This window comes from Vulpes lagopus, chromosome 1 (assembly GCF_018345385.1).
Source record: "Vulpes lagopus strain Blue_001 chromosome 1, ASM1834538v1, whole genome shotgun sequence".
Taxonomy (NCBI): domain Eukaryota; kingdom Metazoa; phylum Chordata; class Mammalia; order Carnivora; family Canidae; genus Vulpes; species Vulpes lagopus.
In genome coordinates this window covers 48,854,345-48,870,362 of record NC_054824.1, presented here as the reverse complement: position 1 = coordinate 48,870,362, position 16,018 = coordinate 48,854,345, and the positions used below count along the sequence as shown (strand labels likewise).

The 16,018-nt window shown below is 36.0% G+C and overlaps 1 protein-coding gene and 1 pseudogene across 3 annotated transcripts in view; one reads left to right on the top strand and one right to left on the bottom strand.

Moving 5' to 3' along the window:
- BEND6 (BEN domain containing 6) overlaps positions 1-16,018 on the top strand; it is a 63,472-nt gene that overhangs the window by 27,206 nt on the left and 20,248 nt on the right. For 2 of the 3 annotated variants that reach the window (XM_041769318.1, XM_041769326.1), the window contains exons 3-4: positions 7,298-7,333; positions 9,269-9,446. In XM_041769318.1, coding sequence (XP_041625252.1) covers positions 7,298-7,333; positions 9,269-9,446 — 214 coding nt within the window. The remainder of the gene's footprint in view (positions 1-7,297; positions 7,334-9,268; positions 9,447-16,018) is intronic. The other variant, XM_041769333.1, reaches the window with a different exon arrangement.
- On the bottom strand, positions 6,274-6,837 carry LOC121471792 (annotated as a pseudogene).

The following is a 16,018-nucleotide window of genomic DNA, read 5'->3' as shown; positions in this document are numbered from 1 at the left end:
AAGTGTGGCATTTTTCATTTTTCAAAACATCTTTCATTTTTATTTAACCAAATCCATCAATTTTTGTTTAGGATTTATAGAGCTAATGTGAGTACATTAACTACTTGCCTATATATGAGAATAGTAATTTTCATTACCTTTATATATGTTATATATGACATATACACACATACATGTAATAATGAAATCTGTGCACAGAAATATATACTTGTATATTTATAAAATAATGTGATTGAGTGTATACATTATAAACCATACAATAATGTAATTGTATTTTTTATAACTGTTCTAATCAAGCTTTCATTTCTCCATCCGTGCTTAATAAGAAAGAAAAAAACTTAAACTTGTTTATTCGCAGTGAATTACAGTTAGAATGTTTCAGTTTTTATAAGTCCCTTTGAACCGTTAGTATATTTTAGTCATTTAAAGATTTAAGCCTTTATGGATTCTAAGTCTTATCTTCCACCATTTTATTATTTTTTTTCCTAGAAAGTGACCCAGATTTTCAGGTCTTACTTATCATTCTAGCAACTGAGGGAGGATAACTGGTCTTCTGCTGAGGTTCTAACTTTCCTGCTTGACTCCTAACTGTTAAGTAGTATTACTGTTGAGGTACAGCCAAACCTTCCAGATCCTTTGGGGTTTCTGTTGGCACAGCATCCTGAAGTTTGCCACTCACTGCAATTTTCTTGTTTATTTTTTTTCATAATGATAAGTATATGCTTTAATCCCCATCACCTATTTCCCCCATCTCCATTCCCACCTTCCCTCTAGTAACCATCAGTTTGCTCTCTATAATTAAATCTGTTTCTTGTTTTTTATCTTTCTCTTTTTTTTCTTTGCCTATTTGTTTTCTTTCTTAAATTCCACATATTTGTGAAATCATATAGTATTTGTCTTTCTCTGAATGACTTATTTTTCTTAGTATTATGCTTTCTAGCTCCATCCATGTCATTACAAATAGCAAGATTTCATTTTTTATGGCTGAGTAATGTTCCATTATTTTTATCCATTCATCTATTGATGGGCACTTGGGCTGCTTCCATAGTTTGGCTATTGTAAAGAATATTGGTGGTACATGTATCCCTTTGAATTAGTGTTTTTGTATTCTTTGGGTAAATACCCAGTAGTATGATTCCTGGATTGTAGGGTGGCTCTATTTTTTTTTTTTTTTTGAGGAAACTGCATACTGATTCTACAGTGGCTGTACTAGTTTACATTCCGACCAATAGTGCAAGAGGGTTCCTTTTTCTCCACATCCTCACCAACACTTCTTGTTCCTTGTGTTTTTTATTCTACCATTCTGACAGGTATGAGGTGCTCATTGTGGTTTTGATTTGCATTTCCCTGTTGATGAGTGATGTTGAGCATCTTTTCATGTGTCTGTTGGCCGTTTGGATGTCTTTGTTGGAGAAATGTCTGTTCATGTCTTCGGCTCATTTTTTAATTGGATTGTTTATTTTTGGGGTGTTGAGTTATATAAGTTCTTTATATATTTTGATACTAATTCTTTATTGGATATGTCATTTGCAAATATCTTCTTTCATACCATGGGTTGCCTTTTAGTTTTGTTGATTGTTTCCTTCACTGTGCAGAAACACAGTGGTGTTATTTATTTTGTATTTGTTTGTAAATTATGTATTTATTTTAATGTAGCCCCAATAGTTTATTTTTGCTTTTATTTCCCTTGTTACTGGAGACATATCTAGAAAAATATTGCTATAACCAATGTCAGAGAAACTACTGTCTATACTCTCTTCAAGGAGTTTTATGGATTTAGGTCTTTAATCTATTTTGAGTTTATTTTTGTATGGTGAAAATAAGTGGTCTAGTCTAATTCCTTTGCGTGTGGCTATCCAGTTTTACCAGCACTATTTGTTGAAAAGACTGTCTTTTACCCATTGGATATTCTTTTCTACTTGTCGAAGATTAATTGACCATATAATTGTGGGTTATTTCTGGGTTTTCTATTCCATTTATCTATATGTCTATTTTTATGCTGGTACCATAATGTTTTAATTACTAACACTTTGTAATATAACTTGAAGTGAGGAATTATGGTACCTCCAGTTTTATTTTTATTTTTCAAGATTGCTTTGGCCATTCAAGGTCATTTGTGGTTTCCATACAAATTTTAGGATTGTTTATACTCACTGTGTAAAAAATGCTGTTAGTATTTTGATAAGGATTGCATTAAATCTGTAGATTGCTTTGAATAGTACGGACATTTTCACAATATTTGCTTTTCCAACCCATGAGTATGGAATGTCTTTCCATTTCTCTGTATCCACTTGAATTTCTTTCATCAATGTTTAATGGTTTTCAGAGTGCGGGTTTTTCACCTTTTTGGATGAGTTTATAACTAGATATTTATTGTGTTTGGCACAATTGTAAATGGGATAATTTTCTTCATTTCACTTTCTGCTACTTCATTATTAGTGTTTAAGAATGCAACAGATTTCTGTACATTGATATTGTATCCTGCGACTTCACTGAATTCACTTATCAGTTCTAGTAGTTTTTTGGTGAAGTCTTTAGAGTTTTCTACACATAGTATTATGTCATCTGCAAATGATGAGAATTTTACTTCTTCCTTACCAGTTTGGTTTCCTTTTCTTTATGTTGTATAACTGATGTGGCTAGGCCTCCAGTACTATATTGAATAAAAGTGGTGAAAGTGGACTTCCTTATATTTTTCCTAACCTTAAGGGAAAGCTTTCAGTTGTTCACCTTTTAAGTATGATTTTGAATGATTTAAGGCATTTATTACATTGAGGTTATATTCCCTCTAGAACTACATTGCAGAGGGTTTTTATCATGAATGGATATTGTACTTTCTCAAATGCTTTTTCTGCATCTATTGGAATGATCATGTGGTTTTTATCCTTTCTCTCATTGATGTGATATATCATGTTGATTGTTTTGTAAATATCGAACCACCTCTACATCCTGGGAATAAACTCCACTTGTTGTAGTGAATGATTTTTTTTTTTTTTTATGTGTTGCTGGATTTGGTTTTGCTAATATTTGGTTGAGGACTTTTGTACCATAGTCATGACATATACTGGCCTGTAGTTCTCCTTTTTCTGTGGTGTCTTTATATGGCTTTGGTGTCAGAGTGACGTCAGAGTGATACTGGCCTCATAGAATGAATTTCAAGTTTTCTTTCCTCTTCATGTTTTATAATAGTTTGAGAAGAACAGATAATTAACTCTTTTTTAAATGTTTGGTAGAATTCACCGGTGTGGCTGTCTATTCCTGGATTTTTGTTTTTGAGGAGTTTTTAAATTACTAATTAAATTTCATTTCTGGTAATTGGCCTGAATAGGCCAATTCTTGCTTTAGTTTTGGTAGGTTATATATTTCTAGGAATGTACTTATTTCTTCTAAGTTGTCTAATTTGTTAGCATATAGGTTTTCATAATCTGTTACAATTGTTTGTATTTCTGTGGTGTTGTTTGAAATTTCTCCTCTTTCATTAATGATTTTGTTTATTTGGATCCTCTTTATCTTTTTTTAAGATTTTATTTATTTACTCATGATAGACAGAGAGAGAGAGAGAGAGAGGCAGAGACACAGGCAGGGGGAGAAACAGGCTCCACACCGGGAGCCTGATGTGGGACTCGATCCTGGGACTCCAGGACCGCACCCTGGACCAAAGGCAGGCGCCAAACCACTAAGCCACCCAGGGATCCCCTCTTTATCTTTTTTTTTTATGAGTCTGGTTAGAGGTTTATTGATTTTGTTGATCTTTTCAAAGAACCACTTCCTGTTTTCATTAATCTGTTCTATTGTTTTTTCAGTTTCTATATCACTTATTTCTCTTCTAATCTTTATTATGTCCTTCCTTTTGCTGGGCTAGTGTTTTGTTTGTTCTTTTTTTTCTAGTTCCTTTAAGTGTAAAGTGAGGTTGTTTATTTGAGATTTTTCTTACTTCTTGTGGTAGACCTGTAGTGCTATAAACTTCCCTCTCAACACTACTTTTGCTGCATCCCAAAGATTTTGGACCATTGTGTTTTAATTTTCATTTATTTCCATGTAATTTTTAAATTTATTATTTGATTTCTTGTTTGATACATTCATTGTTTAATAGCATGTTATTTAACCTCTATGTATTTGTGCTCTTCCCAGATTTTTTTCCTGTGGTTGACTAGTTTCATAGTGTTGTGGTCAGAACAGATGTATGACATGACTTTGATTTTTTTTAACTTGTTGAGACCTGTTTTGTGGCCTAATATGTGATTTGTTTGGGAAAATATTCCATATGCACTTGAAAAGAATATATATTCTGCTATTTTAAAATGGAATATTCTGAATATGTCTGTTACATACATCTAGTCCAGTGTGTCATTCAAAGCCACTGTTTCTTTGCTGATATTCTGTTTGGATAGTTTGTCCATCAGTGCAGGTGCGGTGTTAAAGTCCCATACTATTATATTACCACTGAGTATATCCTTTAGTTCTGTTATTAACTGTTTTATGTACTTGGGTGTTCCAATGTTGGGTGTATAAATATTTACAATTGTTGTATCTTCTTGTTGGGTTGTTTCTATTATTATTATATAGTGTCTTTCTTTGTCTCTTTTTACAGTTTTTATTTTAAAGTCTATTTTGTCAAGTATAAGGATTGCTACCTGGCTTTCCTTTGACATCTGTTTGCATGATAAATGTTTCTCCATTCCCTCAGTTTCAATCTGCAGCTGTCTTTTGGTCTGAAATGAGTCTTTTGTAGGTGGAAAATAGATGGGTCTTATTTTTTATCCATTCTGTCACCCCATGTCTTTTGACTGGAATGTTAAATCCCTTTACATTCAAAGTAATTATTTTTAGATATGTATTTATTGCCATTTTATTATTTGTTTTGTGTTTTTTTCCCTAGATTTTCTCTGATCCTTTCTTTTCTTGCTCTCTTTCATGATTTGTTGGCCTCCTTTAGTGATACACTTGGATTCTTTTCTCTTTACTCTTTACATATCTTCCTGATTTTTTATTTGTGGTTGCCATTATGTTTGTATATAACATCTTCTGCATGGAAAACCCTATATTAGGTTGATGATTGCTTAATTTTGAAACCATTATTTACTCTTCTCCACTCATTTTAGGTATATGGTGTCATATTATCCTTTCATTTTATGAATACCCTTCACTGGTTTTTACAAAAATACTTACTTATACTGCTTTGTATTTTTTACTTTTCATACTCATTTATGGTCTTTCCTTTCCATTTAAAGAGTCTTCTTTAATATTTCTTCTAGGGCAGGTTTAGTGGTCATGAACCTCTTTATTTTTTGTTTGTCTGAGAAACTCTTTATCTCTCCTTCTATTCTGAATAATAGCCTTGCTGAATAGAATATTCTTGGCTTCAGATTTTTCCTTTCAGCCCTTTGAATATATCATGCCACTCCCAAATGGCCTGCAAAGTTTCTGCTGAAAAATCCACTGATAGCCTATGGAGTTTCCTTTGTATGTGACTGTCTTCTTTTCTCTTGCTGCTTTGAAATATTTTTTCTTTATCATTACTTTTTGCCTCTTTAATTACTACATGTCTTGGTATAGACCTCCTTGGGTTGGATTTTTGCAGGGATCTCTGTACCTCCCAGATCAGAATATCTGTTTCCTTCCCCCAAATTAGGGAAGTTTTCAGCTATTATTTCTTGAAATAATTTTTTCTTTTTTATTGGGGGGGTAAGTTGTGATTTTTATTGGAAAACAAATATACAACTTGGAATGGATTTGAGGCAAATTATGCCATAAGCAGATTTTCTTTAAGTGGCTAAAACAAAGTTTAAAAAGTAAGTAACAATAAAAGAAAATGTTTCTGGTATAGGACCAGCAGTACAAAAAAAATAGTGTATGAGTACCTGGATAATACACCCGTTTTGCAATAGTGCAACTTTTAAGTACATATTGTTGACTGTCCATAGTCCACGCAGAGTTACAACTCCACACTTCAAAAACAACATGCTGACAGTTCCTAAAGAAAACTACTTAAGAAAAAGGCATAACCCAGATATTCCCTCATTTGACTAACTCCATTTAAGTTTAGATGTGCAGAAGGGCTTAGATCTATCCAGAGAAAGCCACATGCAACATGCTACTTGATCAATTTTCTAAATAAAATATCATTGTTTCAGGACAATGATAGTAAGATAAGGGAAGAAAACATGGAGGAATGAAATCCTAATTACTATACATGCATATTTTTTGACAGCAGGGGGAAACCTTTTACAGATAAGTTACAAAGAAAAGGCAAATAAACAATTTTGTACAAGAAATTGAACACATTCTGTACAATGTCTTCACTTTGCTGTCATCATTTGTACAAACTCTTCATAGTTTACTTGACCATCACCATCAATATCTGCTTCCCTGATCATTTCATCAACCTCTTCATCTGTTAACTTCTCTCCCAGGATTGTCATCACATGGCAAAGCTCTGCTGCACTAATATAGCCATTGCCATCCTTATCAAACACATGGAATGCTTCTCTCATTTCTTCTTCACTGTCTGTGTCTTTCATTTTTTTTGCCATCATTGTCAGAAATTACAGGAAGTCAATTGTGCCATTACCATCAGCATCTACTCCATTAATCATGTTCTGTAACTCTGCTTCTGTGGGATTCTGCCCAAGAAACCTCATTACGGTTCCCAATTCCTTTGTTGTTATAGTTCCATCATCATCCTTGTCAAATAGTGAAAAAGCTTCTTTGAATTCTTCAGTCTGCTCCTCAATTGATCAGCCATGCTGCAAGTGCTACCAGTCTCCAAGAAGTGACCACACAACCACTTAGCTCGCTCGCCCCACTCAGATTCCAGATAAATTTTTCTGCCCGTTTTCTTTCTCTTCTTCTGAGATCCCTCTAATGAAAATTTTATTATGCTTGATAGAGTCACTGATTTCCCAGAGACTGTTCTCAATTTGCATAATTTTCTTTCTTCTCCTTAGCTCAGCTTGGTTACTTTCCATTACTCGGTCTTCCAGGTCATTAATTCATTCCTCTTCTTCATCTAGTCTGTTATTTATTCCATCAAGTGTATTTTTTAAAAGATTTTTTATTTATTTGGGAGAGAGAGCACATAAGCAGAGGGAAGGGCAGAGAGAGCAGGAAAAGTAGACTCCCCACTCAGCAGGAAGCCTGATGTGAGTCTTGATCCCAGGACCCTGGGATCATGACCTGAGCTGAGAGATGCTTAACTGATTGAGCCACCCAGGTGCCCCAACCATCAAGTGTATTTTTAATTTCATTTCTTATATTCTTGATCTCTGATTGATTCTTTTCTATCTCTGTGTTAAAGGTCTCACTGATGTCCTCCAATCTTTTCTCAAGTCCAGTGAGTATCTTTATGGTAATTACTTTAAAATCTCTATATCTCTATCAGGAAAACAAAACAAAACAAATAAAATAAAATAAAATAAAATAAAATAAAATAAAATAAAATAAAATAAAATAAAATCTCTTCCAGGCATATTACTTATATCCATTTTGCTTAGGTCTCTTGCTATGGTTTGGTCCTGTTCTTTCATTTGGGACATATTCCTCTGTCTCTTCATTTTGTCTAACTCTCTGTGTCTGTGTCTCTGTGTTTGGAAAGTCAGCTATTTCTCTTGCTGTTAACAATAATAGTCTTATGAAGAAGAGGTCCTGTAGTGCCCTGCTGTGAAGCGCCCTCTGTTCCCCAGGACCTAGCACTTCAGAGAGTATCTCTTATGTGTGTTGCATGTGCTCTATAGTTGAGTGTTGGCCTCTTCTTCCTTCAGTTCATTTGTCCACAGAGGCTCTCTTTGCCAGCAGGGGTGAGGCCCACTGCCATATTCTATAAGGTTCTGGCATTGTGTGGCTTCTCTGTCTACACACTAAACTATTTCTGTTTAACCAGTTTCCTCAGCACCTATCTGTCTCCTGACCAGGACACAAGGACTATTTGGAATCTTTACTTGCTTTGCAAAAACTCTGAAGAGTCTGGTTGCTTTCTCTTGTCCAGCTGTCTAGATACTAATTTTGGACATTTCTGATTTATAACTCAGAGAGGCACCATGTTGCCCTGATGTAATGCTGGACATGGGGCCTCTTTAGGGAGTTTTTAATGCACTGAGAAGCAAGGAGCCAACCCTGTTGTTCTAGGAATGCTCCTCGTTTATATGAATGTTTCTATCATATATCCTTACCCCTGTGATGCATGTCCCTTCCCTGGAAACAATGGGATCATGAAGAGCAAAGACACTTGAATTTGATTTCCTGCTATTCCAGATCCTTATTCTCCAGGCTTTTCCTGACACCAGAATGTCTCTTCCCTTCCTGTGCAACAGAAACTTTCTTTATGTCATATCTTCATCTCTTCCTCTCTAAAGTTTATTTTTAAGAATTTATAATCCAGGGCCACCTGGATGGCTCAGTTGTTAAGGATCTGCCTTCAGCTTGGGTCATGATCTTGGGGGTTCTGGAATCAAGCCCCATATTGGGCTCCCTGCTTATCTGGGAATCTGCTTCTCCCTCTCCTTCTCCCTCCTCCCATCCACCCCCCACCTAACTCGTGCTCTCCCTCTTTCACCTGTATAAATAAAATCTTTTTTTAAAAAATAAGTAAAATAAAAATGAAAAATAAAAACTTTATACTCCAGCTTTTTCGATCTCTTCATATATATATATATATATATATATATATATATATATGCAAACAAGCTTGGTAATTTGAGGAAATCATTTTCTGTCTCAACACAGCCTGGATTTTACAACTCAAATGCATATGTTTTCAGACTATTGTCTTGCTATTGACCTTAAAAATTACTTCTAAAACTAAAAGGAAAGCATGAATGCTTTGTTCTAGGTGAATCTTCTCTCTCTTTTCTCGATGCAATAAACCCCAAAATTTCTCACAGTCTTAATAGAAAGGCTGTGAGTAAAAAATCAGGGGGGATATGGAGGGTGAGATGAGTTACAAAAATTTGAATGGCAGGTTAATTCTTCTCTGTTAAACTATTTTCCTACTTTATATTCTTCACTGAAGTTAGACAGAATCCTGATTTCTGCTATGTGACAGATGTGTGCATGAAACTTTGATGCCTTTCCTTTTTCTGAGCCCCCCGGGAGATGGGAAGACAAAGCTGAGGCTAGTTCAGTAGATAGGGCAACTCTTCATCTGGAGCAGTAAAGGCCTGGGAGATGAGGGATTTGTAGGTCTGATTAAGTCCCTTCAGCATGCAGAACATAGGATTAACCATTAAAGTCACTTTGAAGCTTCTTTTGTTGTACCTGCCTTGTATTTTAGAGAGACCCATTTTCAGGAAATGCCTTTCTGCCTGGTGAGAGCTCCAGTGAGGATGAAGAGCCTTTAGCAGACTTGTCAAAGGAGGAATTGTGCACGAAAATAAAAAGTCTGAAACAAAAATTAACAAACACCCGGAAAGAAAACAGCCGACTTCGACAGTCTTTGGTCATGCTTCAAGGTAAACTTTGAGAAAAATTGACATTTTTAGATAATAGGAAAAATATATAATGAGTGGAAATTATTGTAAATCAACTGTCAAGAATGAAAAAGCAAATCAATATGTTAGAGGAGGGGATCCCTAGGTGGCTCAGCAGTTTAGCACCTACCTTTAGTCCATGGTGTGATCCTGGAGTCCTGGAATCAAGTCCTACATCGGGCTCACTGCATGGAGCCTGCTTCTCCCTCTGCCTGTGTCTCTGCCCCCCACCTCTGTCTCTCATGAATAAATAAATAAAGCCTTTAAAAAAAATGATGTCTTGCCTTTAAAAAAATATGTTAAAGTAAAAAAATCACAAATCACATTTTAAGAAAATCTATTATTACATAATTTAATACAGAAGCACTATTCTTGAAGCCTTTTAGTTTATATCTTAGAGAATATTAGATTATTTCCACAAAATACCTAATGTCATATTCATTTAATAACATTCAGTGGATATTTATTGAGCATTTAATAGAGGCTACTCACTATGTTAGGCCCCAGAGAGAAAAGATTGGTAAGACGGAACAATTATATTAACATATTCATGATATGCTTACTTCATTCCCCTCTGCTAATGAAAGCACTAGAATATGGGGCCTCTTTGATCCATTATAGTACCATTGAAATTAAAGATCCTGTATATTTGTTGGTAAATTGAACACCAATAAAAGTTAATTAAAAAAAAAAAAAAAAGATCCTGTATATTGAACTGTAGATTGGGAGTTGGGAAGAGTAGTCTGGGAAAATAATCACATTCCATCAAAGACTGATAAGAGAAAGAGCAGTTAAAAAACACTTGGTGTGGGCAGCCCGGGTGACTCAGTGGTTTAGCGCCACCTTTGGCCCAGGGCGTGATCCTGGAGACCCGGGATTGAGTCCCATGGCAGGCTCCCTGCATGGAGCCTGCTTCTCCCTCTGCCTGTGCCTCTCTCTGTGTATCTCTCATGATTAAATAAATATCTTTTAAAAAACCACAAAACACTTGGTGTAATGCCTTTTGTAGGATCCTATATTGCATTTAAGTGTTTATTTTTCAAAAATTATGTTTTCCTTTGCAATGAAGCATCTTGCACTATTTTGTGCTGCTGAATATTTAGCAATCATGTCCTGTGTTGGGCAGCGTTCTGTTGTAAAACAGTCAATACACAGACCATTTTGAAAAGAAATCCCTCTGGGAACGCCTGGATGTCTCAGTGGCTCAGATCATGATCTTAGGATCCTAGGATCAAGTCCTACATCAGGCTTCCCAGAGGGAAGCCTGCTTCTCCCTCTGCCTCTCTCTGTGTGTCTCTCATGAATAAATAAATAAAATATTTTTTAAAAAAAGAAAGAAAGAAAAGGAAAGGAAAGAAATCCCTCTGGCTGGTGTGTACAAAATGAGTACAAATGACACAAGAAAGAAAACAGGGAAGGGCCACTCTTGAACAGTATTGCAGTCATCCAGGCTAACACGATGGCAACCTAGCCCAGGGCAATGGCTATGGAAGTAAAGATGACAGTTCCACATAATGTTGGAGGCAGAAATGATAGGAGACAAGTAGAACATGGGGATAAGATAGATTAACAGAGTAATGGCTCACATGCTTTCCATTGAAGACCTCATAATTTTAAGTAGAAGCAGTTACAGCTAAAATGTTTACTCCATCACCAAGCCATTATCTCTTTATATTTTTCAACTTTAAATATTGAACTTTTGTTACCAATGGGTTTTTTTTCTGGTGAGGTTTTTGTGATTTCAAAGAACAGATCATTCTCATTTTTATATAATCTGTCCCAGGACTTAGAATAAGACAAGAAGCTAGTTTATAAAGTTAGCATAAGTTGCTGGTTAAAAGTATTGATTTGGGGGTTACAGGCCTTGATTTGAATCCCAGCTTTCCTTACTGGCTCTACAGCTGTGGTCATATCACTTTATTGGGCCCTCAGTCCCAGCTTCAATCTTCTCACTTACAAATGAGACGGGGGTGGGGTGGGGTGGTGGCAATCCATCATGTCTTGCTGCCATGAAGATGAAAAAATCATTTGGAAGAAATGCTTTACCCAAAGCACAATATGGTACTCAATAGTGGTGTTATTGTGTCTGCTTTTTTTTTTTTTTTAAGATTTTATTTATTTATTTATTTATTTATTTATGAGAGACACACAGAGAGAGAGAGAGTGAGGCAGAGACACAGGCAGAAGGAGAAGCAGGCTTCTCCCTCCACGCAGGGATCCCGATGTGGGACTTGATCCTGGGTCTCCAGGATTACGCCTTGGGCTGAAGGCGGCGCTAAACTGCTGAGCCACCTGGGCTGCCCTGTGTCTGCTTTTATCAACACCAGAATTTGACACAAAAAAAGTGCCCAATTATATGATATTAAAATCCATCAATAAGCTATGATTCTCTAGCCTGGACTTCTCCCTTTAATGCCAGACTCGTTGCACAACTGTGTATGTGACATTACTGATAGGTATCTCAAACTAACATGTCTAAAACCATACTCCTGACCTTATCCTTCAACCTGTTTTTTTCTTCCTTCCTCATCTTGGTTGATGCTAACTTCATTGTTCCAGTTTCTCAAACCAAAAAACAATTTCTATATTTCTTTTACATCATACACTCAGTCCATTGGCAAATTCTACTGACTTTACCTTTGGAACATTTCTGGGATACAATCCTTTTTACCACTCCTACTACTACCACTCTAGTCCAAGCCACCATTATCTTACACATAGATTATTATGGTGGATTCCTAGCTGGTGTCAATATTTTTGCTCTTGCTTTTCTCTAATCTATTCTCAGCACAGTTGCAAGAATAATCCTGTTAAATATAAGTCAGTTCATGTCACTTTTCACCTCAAACCCTTACATGCATTTCCACCTCACTCAGGGGAAAATAAAAGTCATTTTTATGACCTTTAGCCCTTATATGATCTGGCCATTTCTCTTCTACTTACCTCTCTTGGCCTTATTTTCTGCTACTCTTCCCTCCTCTGTGATCCAGCCACATTGAACTACTTGTTTTTCCTTTGAAGACATCAGACATAATCTTACTTCAGTGTCTTTGTACTGGTCATTTCCTCAGGCTAGAATTTTTTCCTCCAGATATCCACTTGCTTACTTCAAGTAAGTACACTCACTCCATCCAAAACCTTACTCTAAATTCATCTTTTCCCTAAACTCCTTCCTCAGTCTAAAATTTCAACCACTCTCCCTGAAACATTATTTATCCCCTTTCCCCCCCCCCCTTCATTTCCTCTTTGGCACTTACAACTGTCTATATAATCTATTATATTTTTAATATTGTATATACAATATTGTCCACACACACACACACACGCACACAAGTGTACCTCCAGAAACCAAGTCATAGAGTTGTAAAGTCCTGTTATAAATTAGGCACTGTTCTAAGTACCTAGGAAAATCCAGAAAATAAAACAAAGATCCTTACTCTCATGGAGCCTACTTCTAGTGGGTCAAGACAGTCAAAAAACCACAACAAATAATGAGTAAATTGTATGTTAGCTGATAGTAGTATGGAAAAAATAAGGAAGGTAAAGGAGGATTGGGATTTGAGGGAGATCATGAAAACAGTCTTTTTAAAAAATATTTTATTTATTTACTCATGAGAGACACACAGAGAGAAGCAGAGACATAGATAGGCAAAGGGCAAAGCAGGCTCCCTGGAGCCTGGCATCACGACCTGAGCCAAAGGCAGATGCTCAACCACTGAGCCACCCAAGTGCTTCCATAAAAACACAATCTTAAATATTATCCTAAATAACATGATCATAGTAGGCCTTTATGAAGCTATGGTTGGGAAGTAGGAAGATACAGGAAGTTGAAATTTTATGTGTAATCCAAATAAAAAAGGGTCTAAGAGAAGACTGCAGAATGGTTATTTATCTTTTGCCCACTTATGCTCTTAATAATTCTTTGAACTAAGAATCAGGGTTCTTCTTTCAGTTTATAAAGTCTACTAACAGAAAAACAGCAGAAAATATATGCCATTTTAGACATAATGGCCATTATGATAATATGCCATAATGCCATTCAGAATGGCAAATGTGTGTATGCTACACATGCATGTATTATGCATTTGAAACATGTCTTGTGGACCACAACTGACCAACACTGTAAGATATAAAAGGAAAAAAAGATGATATATCTATTGTATAGATAGAAGATATTATATATCTACAGATTATAGATCTGTATAGAAGATATTAAATTGTAATTATTTTTTTAAGATTTTATTTATTCATTCACAAGAGACACAGAGAGAGAGAGAGAGGCAGAGGGAGAAGCAGGCCCCACGCAGGGAGCCCAATGTGGGACTCGATCCCAGGTCTCCAGGATCATGCCCTAGGCTGAAGGCGGCGCTAAACCGCTGAGCCACCAGGGCTGCCCAATTGTAATTATTTTTATTTTTTATTTTTTATTTTTTTAAATTTATTTATGATAGTCATACAGAGAGAAAGAGAGAGAGGCAGAGACACAGGCAGAGGGAGAAGCAGGCTCCATGCGCCGGGAGCCTGATGTGGGATTCGATCCTGGATCTCCAGGATCGAGCCCTGGCCCAAAGGCAGGCGCCAAACCGCTGCGCCACCCAGGGATCCCTGTAATTATTTTTAAAGAATGAATACATACCTAGGAAAAGAAAGCATCAACTGAAAATTCTTATAACAAATGAAATTTCAGTAAAGAATCAAAAATCAGTTAGGTTTTGCCCAAGTTTCTTTAAGTATGATATAAAGCTTAAGTGAAATATGTGGGAGTCTCCCTTCTTTCTTGAAACCCTACTAGATATAAATTTGAAATGCATAAAAACACAAGTACCAAGAAAACTCGAAAGGAGATCACAGCAGATAAGAGATGCCAATAAAATTTTAGAAACTGAAAAGCAAATGGATGAGCAGTAACTGACTAACTCTGTAGGAATCTGAAAGTTCAGTGTCTGGGATAGGGATAAGGAGGGGATAGAGGTAGATAAATTAAAAAGAAAGAAGCCAAATCACACCACAGAACTATAAATAGTTTAGGATTTGTACCTGTGAAAGGAATTATGATAGTGCTGGTAGTGTGAAAACGAGTCATTGAAAGACCTACATAAAGATCTTTTGGGACCATAAAGTCACACATTCTTCCTATGTAGCCTGCAACTGCCACTCCTCACCACAGCAGAAGATGGAGGTTTTCTTCCAGAAGAGATTGAATCAGAGCTATGAACTCAGGGACACTGCGTAGAGCTATGGGAAGGTAATTACTTGAGAAAATCCTCTAATGTGGAAAACAGATCAAAATGAACAAAGAGAAAAATAAGGTCAAAGGAAACAGACACAATTCAGGGAGGAGAAGGAATCTGCATGGGACAAGAACAGGGTAATTTAAGTGAGGAATAGCCAAAGAATAAGGGAATATTGAAATCTATAAATTTTACTGACACCTAGAAATTCAATAAAATGCCTGGAGGTTAAAGTTAAGAAAATCTTGTAGATATTAGAGTAAGAAACTAAGGAAAGGAGAATAGGAAAGATTAAGAAAAATAAAGAATTAGTCCCAGAGGTTGAATGTCCAAAGACAAGAGGTCTGAAGAGGAAGAAGTTAATTAAAAATTAATATCATAAATTTCTATAACTGAAGAACACAAATTTTTACATTAATAGATAATACCAAAAGCAAAAAGACTTGTCCAAGTCATAACATTGTGAAATTTCACCAGAAATAAAGGGAAGATCCAAAGAGAATAAGCATGCCCCATGCTAAAGATTGGGAATCAGAATGGCATTGGACTTTTCACTAGCAACACTGGAAATTCCAAGATAATTAAGCAATGTCTTCCAAATTCTGAATGGAAATGATGTAAATCTAGACTTTTATACCTGAGCAAAATTATCAACCAAGTGTGAGGGTTGGTAATACTTTCCATACAACGTCTCACTAGTGTACTTCCTATTATTTCTTTTCCAAAGGCTAATTAATGTATGAGGGTATAACCTGTCAATATTAAATCTCATAAATTTCCAATGATTAAAAATGACTTGCTAGTGCAAAATCAGCATATCAATGGAACAGAATGCATATCCTTCAAACAAAACCTCATATATGATAAAGAAACTATCCTAGAGGCACTATGGCATAGAGGTAAAGAGTATGGATTTAAAGGGGCCAAACCACTTGGCCTCAAACCCTGGCTCTGCACCTATTATCTGTCTAACCATGTGCAAGTTTTTTAACTACCCTGTGCCTCAGTTTCCTTATCTCAAAAGAGGAAATAATAAAAGTACTTACCTGGGTGACATGTAAAGCATTCAGAACAGAACCTGGCAATAGCAAGTGCCATGTAAGTTCTTTGCTATTACACTGTTCAGGATCACAAGTCGTCAGGACCAGCTTCATGGATGTGTGCCGTATGTAGTCACTCAGAGCTCTGATCTTAGAAGGGCCCCACATACTGGTTAAAGGCTCTGCCATCACCGTATTAAAATTTTTAAGAAGCTTTGAACAAGAAGTGCTGCATTTTCACATTTGCAATGAGCCTGGAAATTCATGTAGCAAGTCTTGCAAG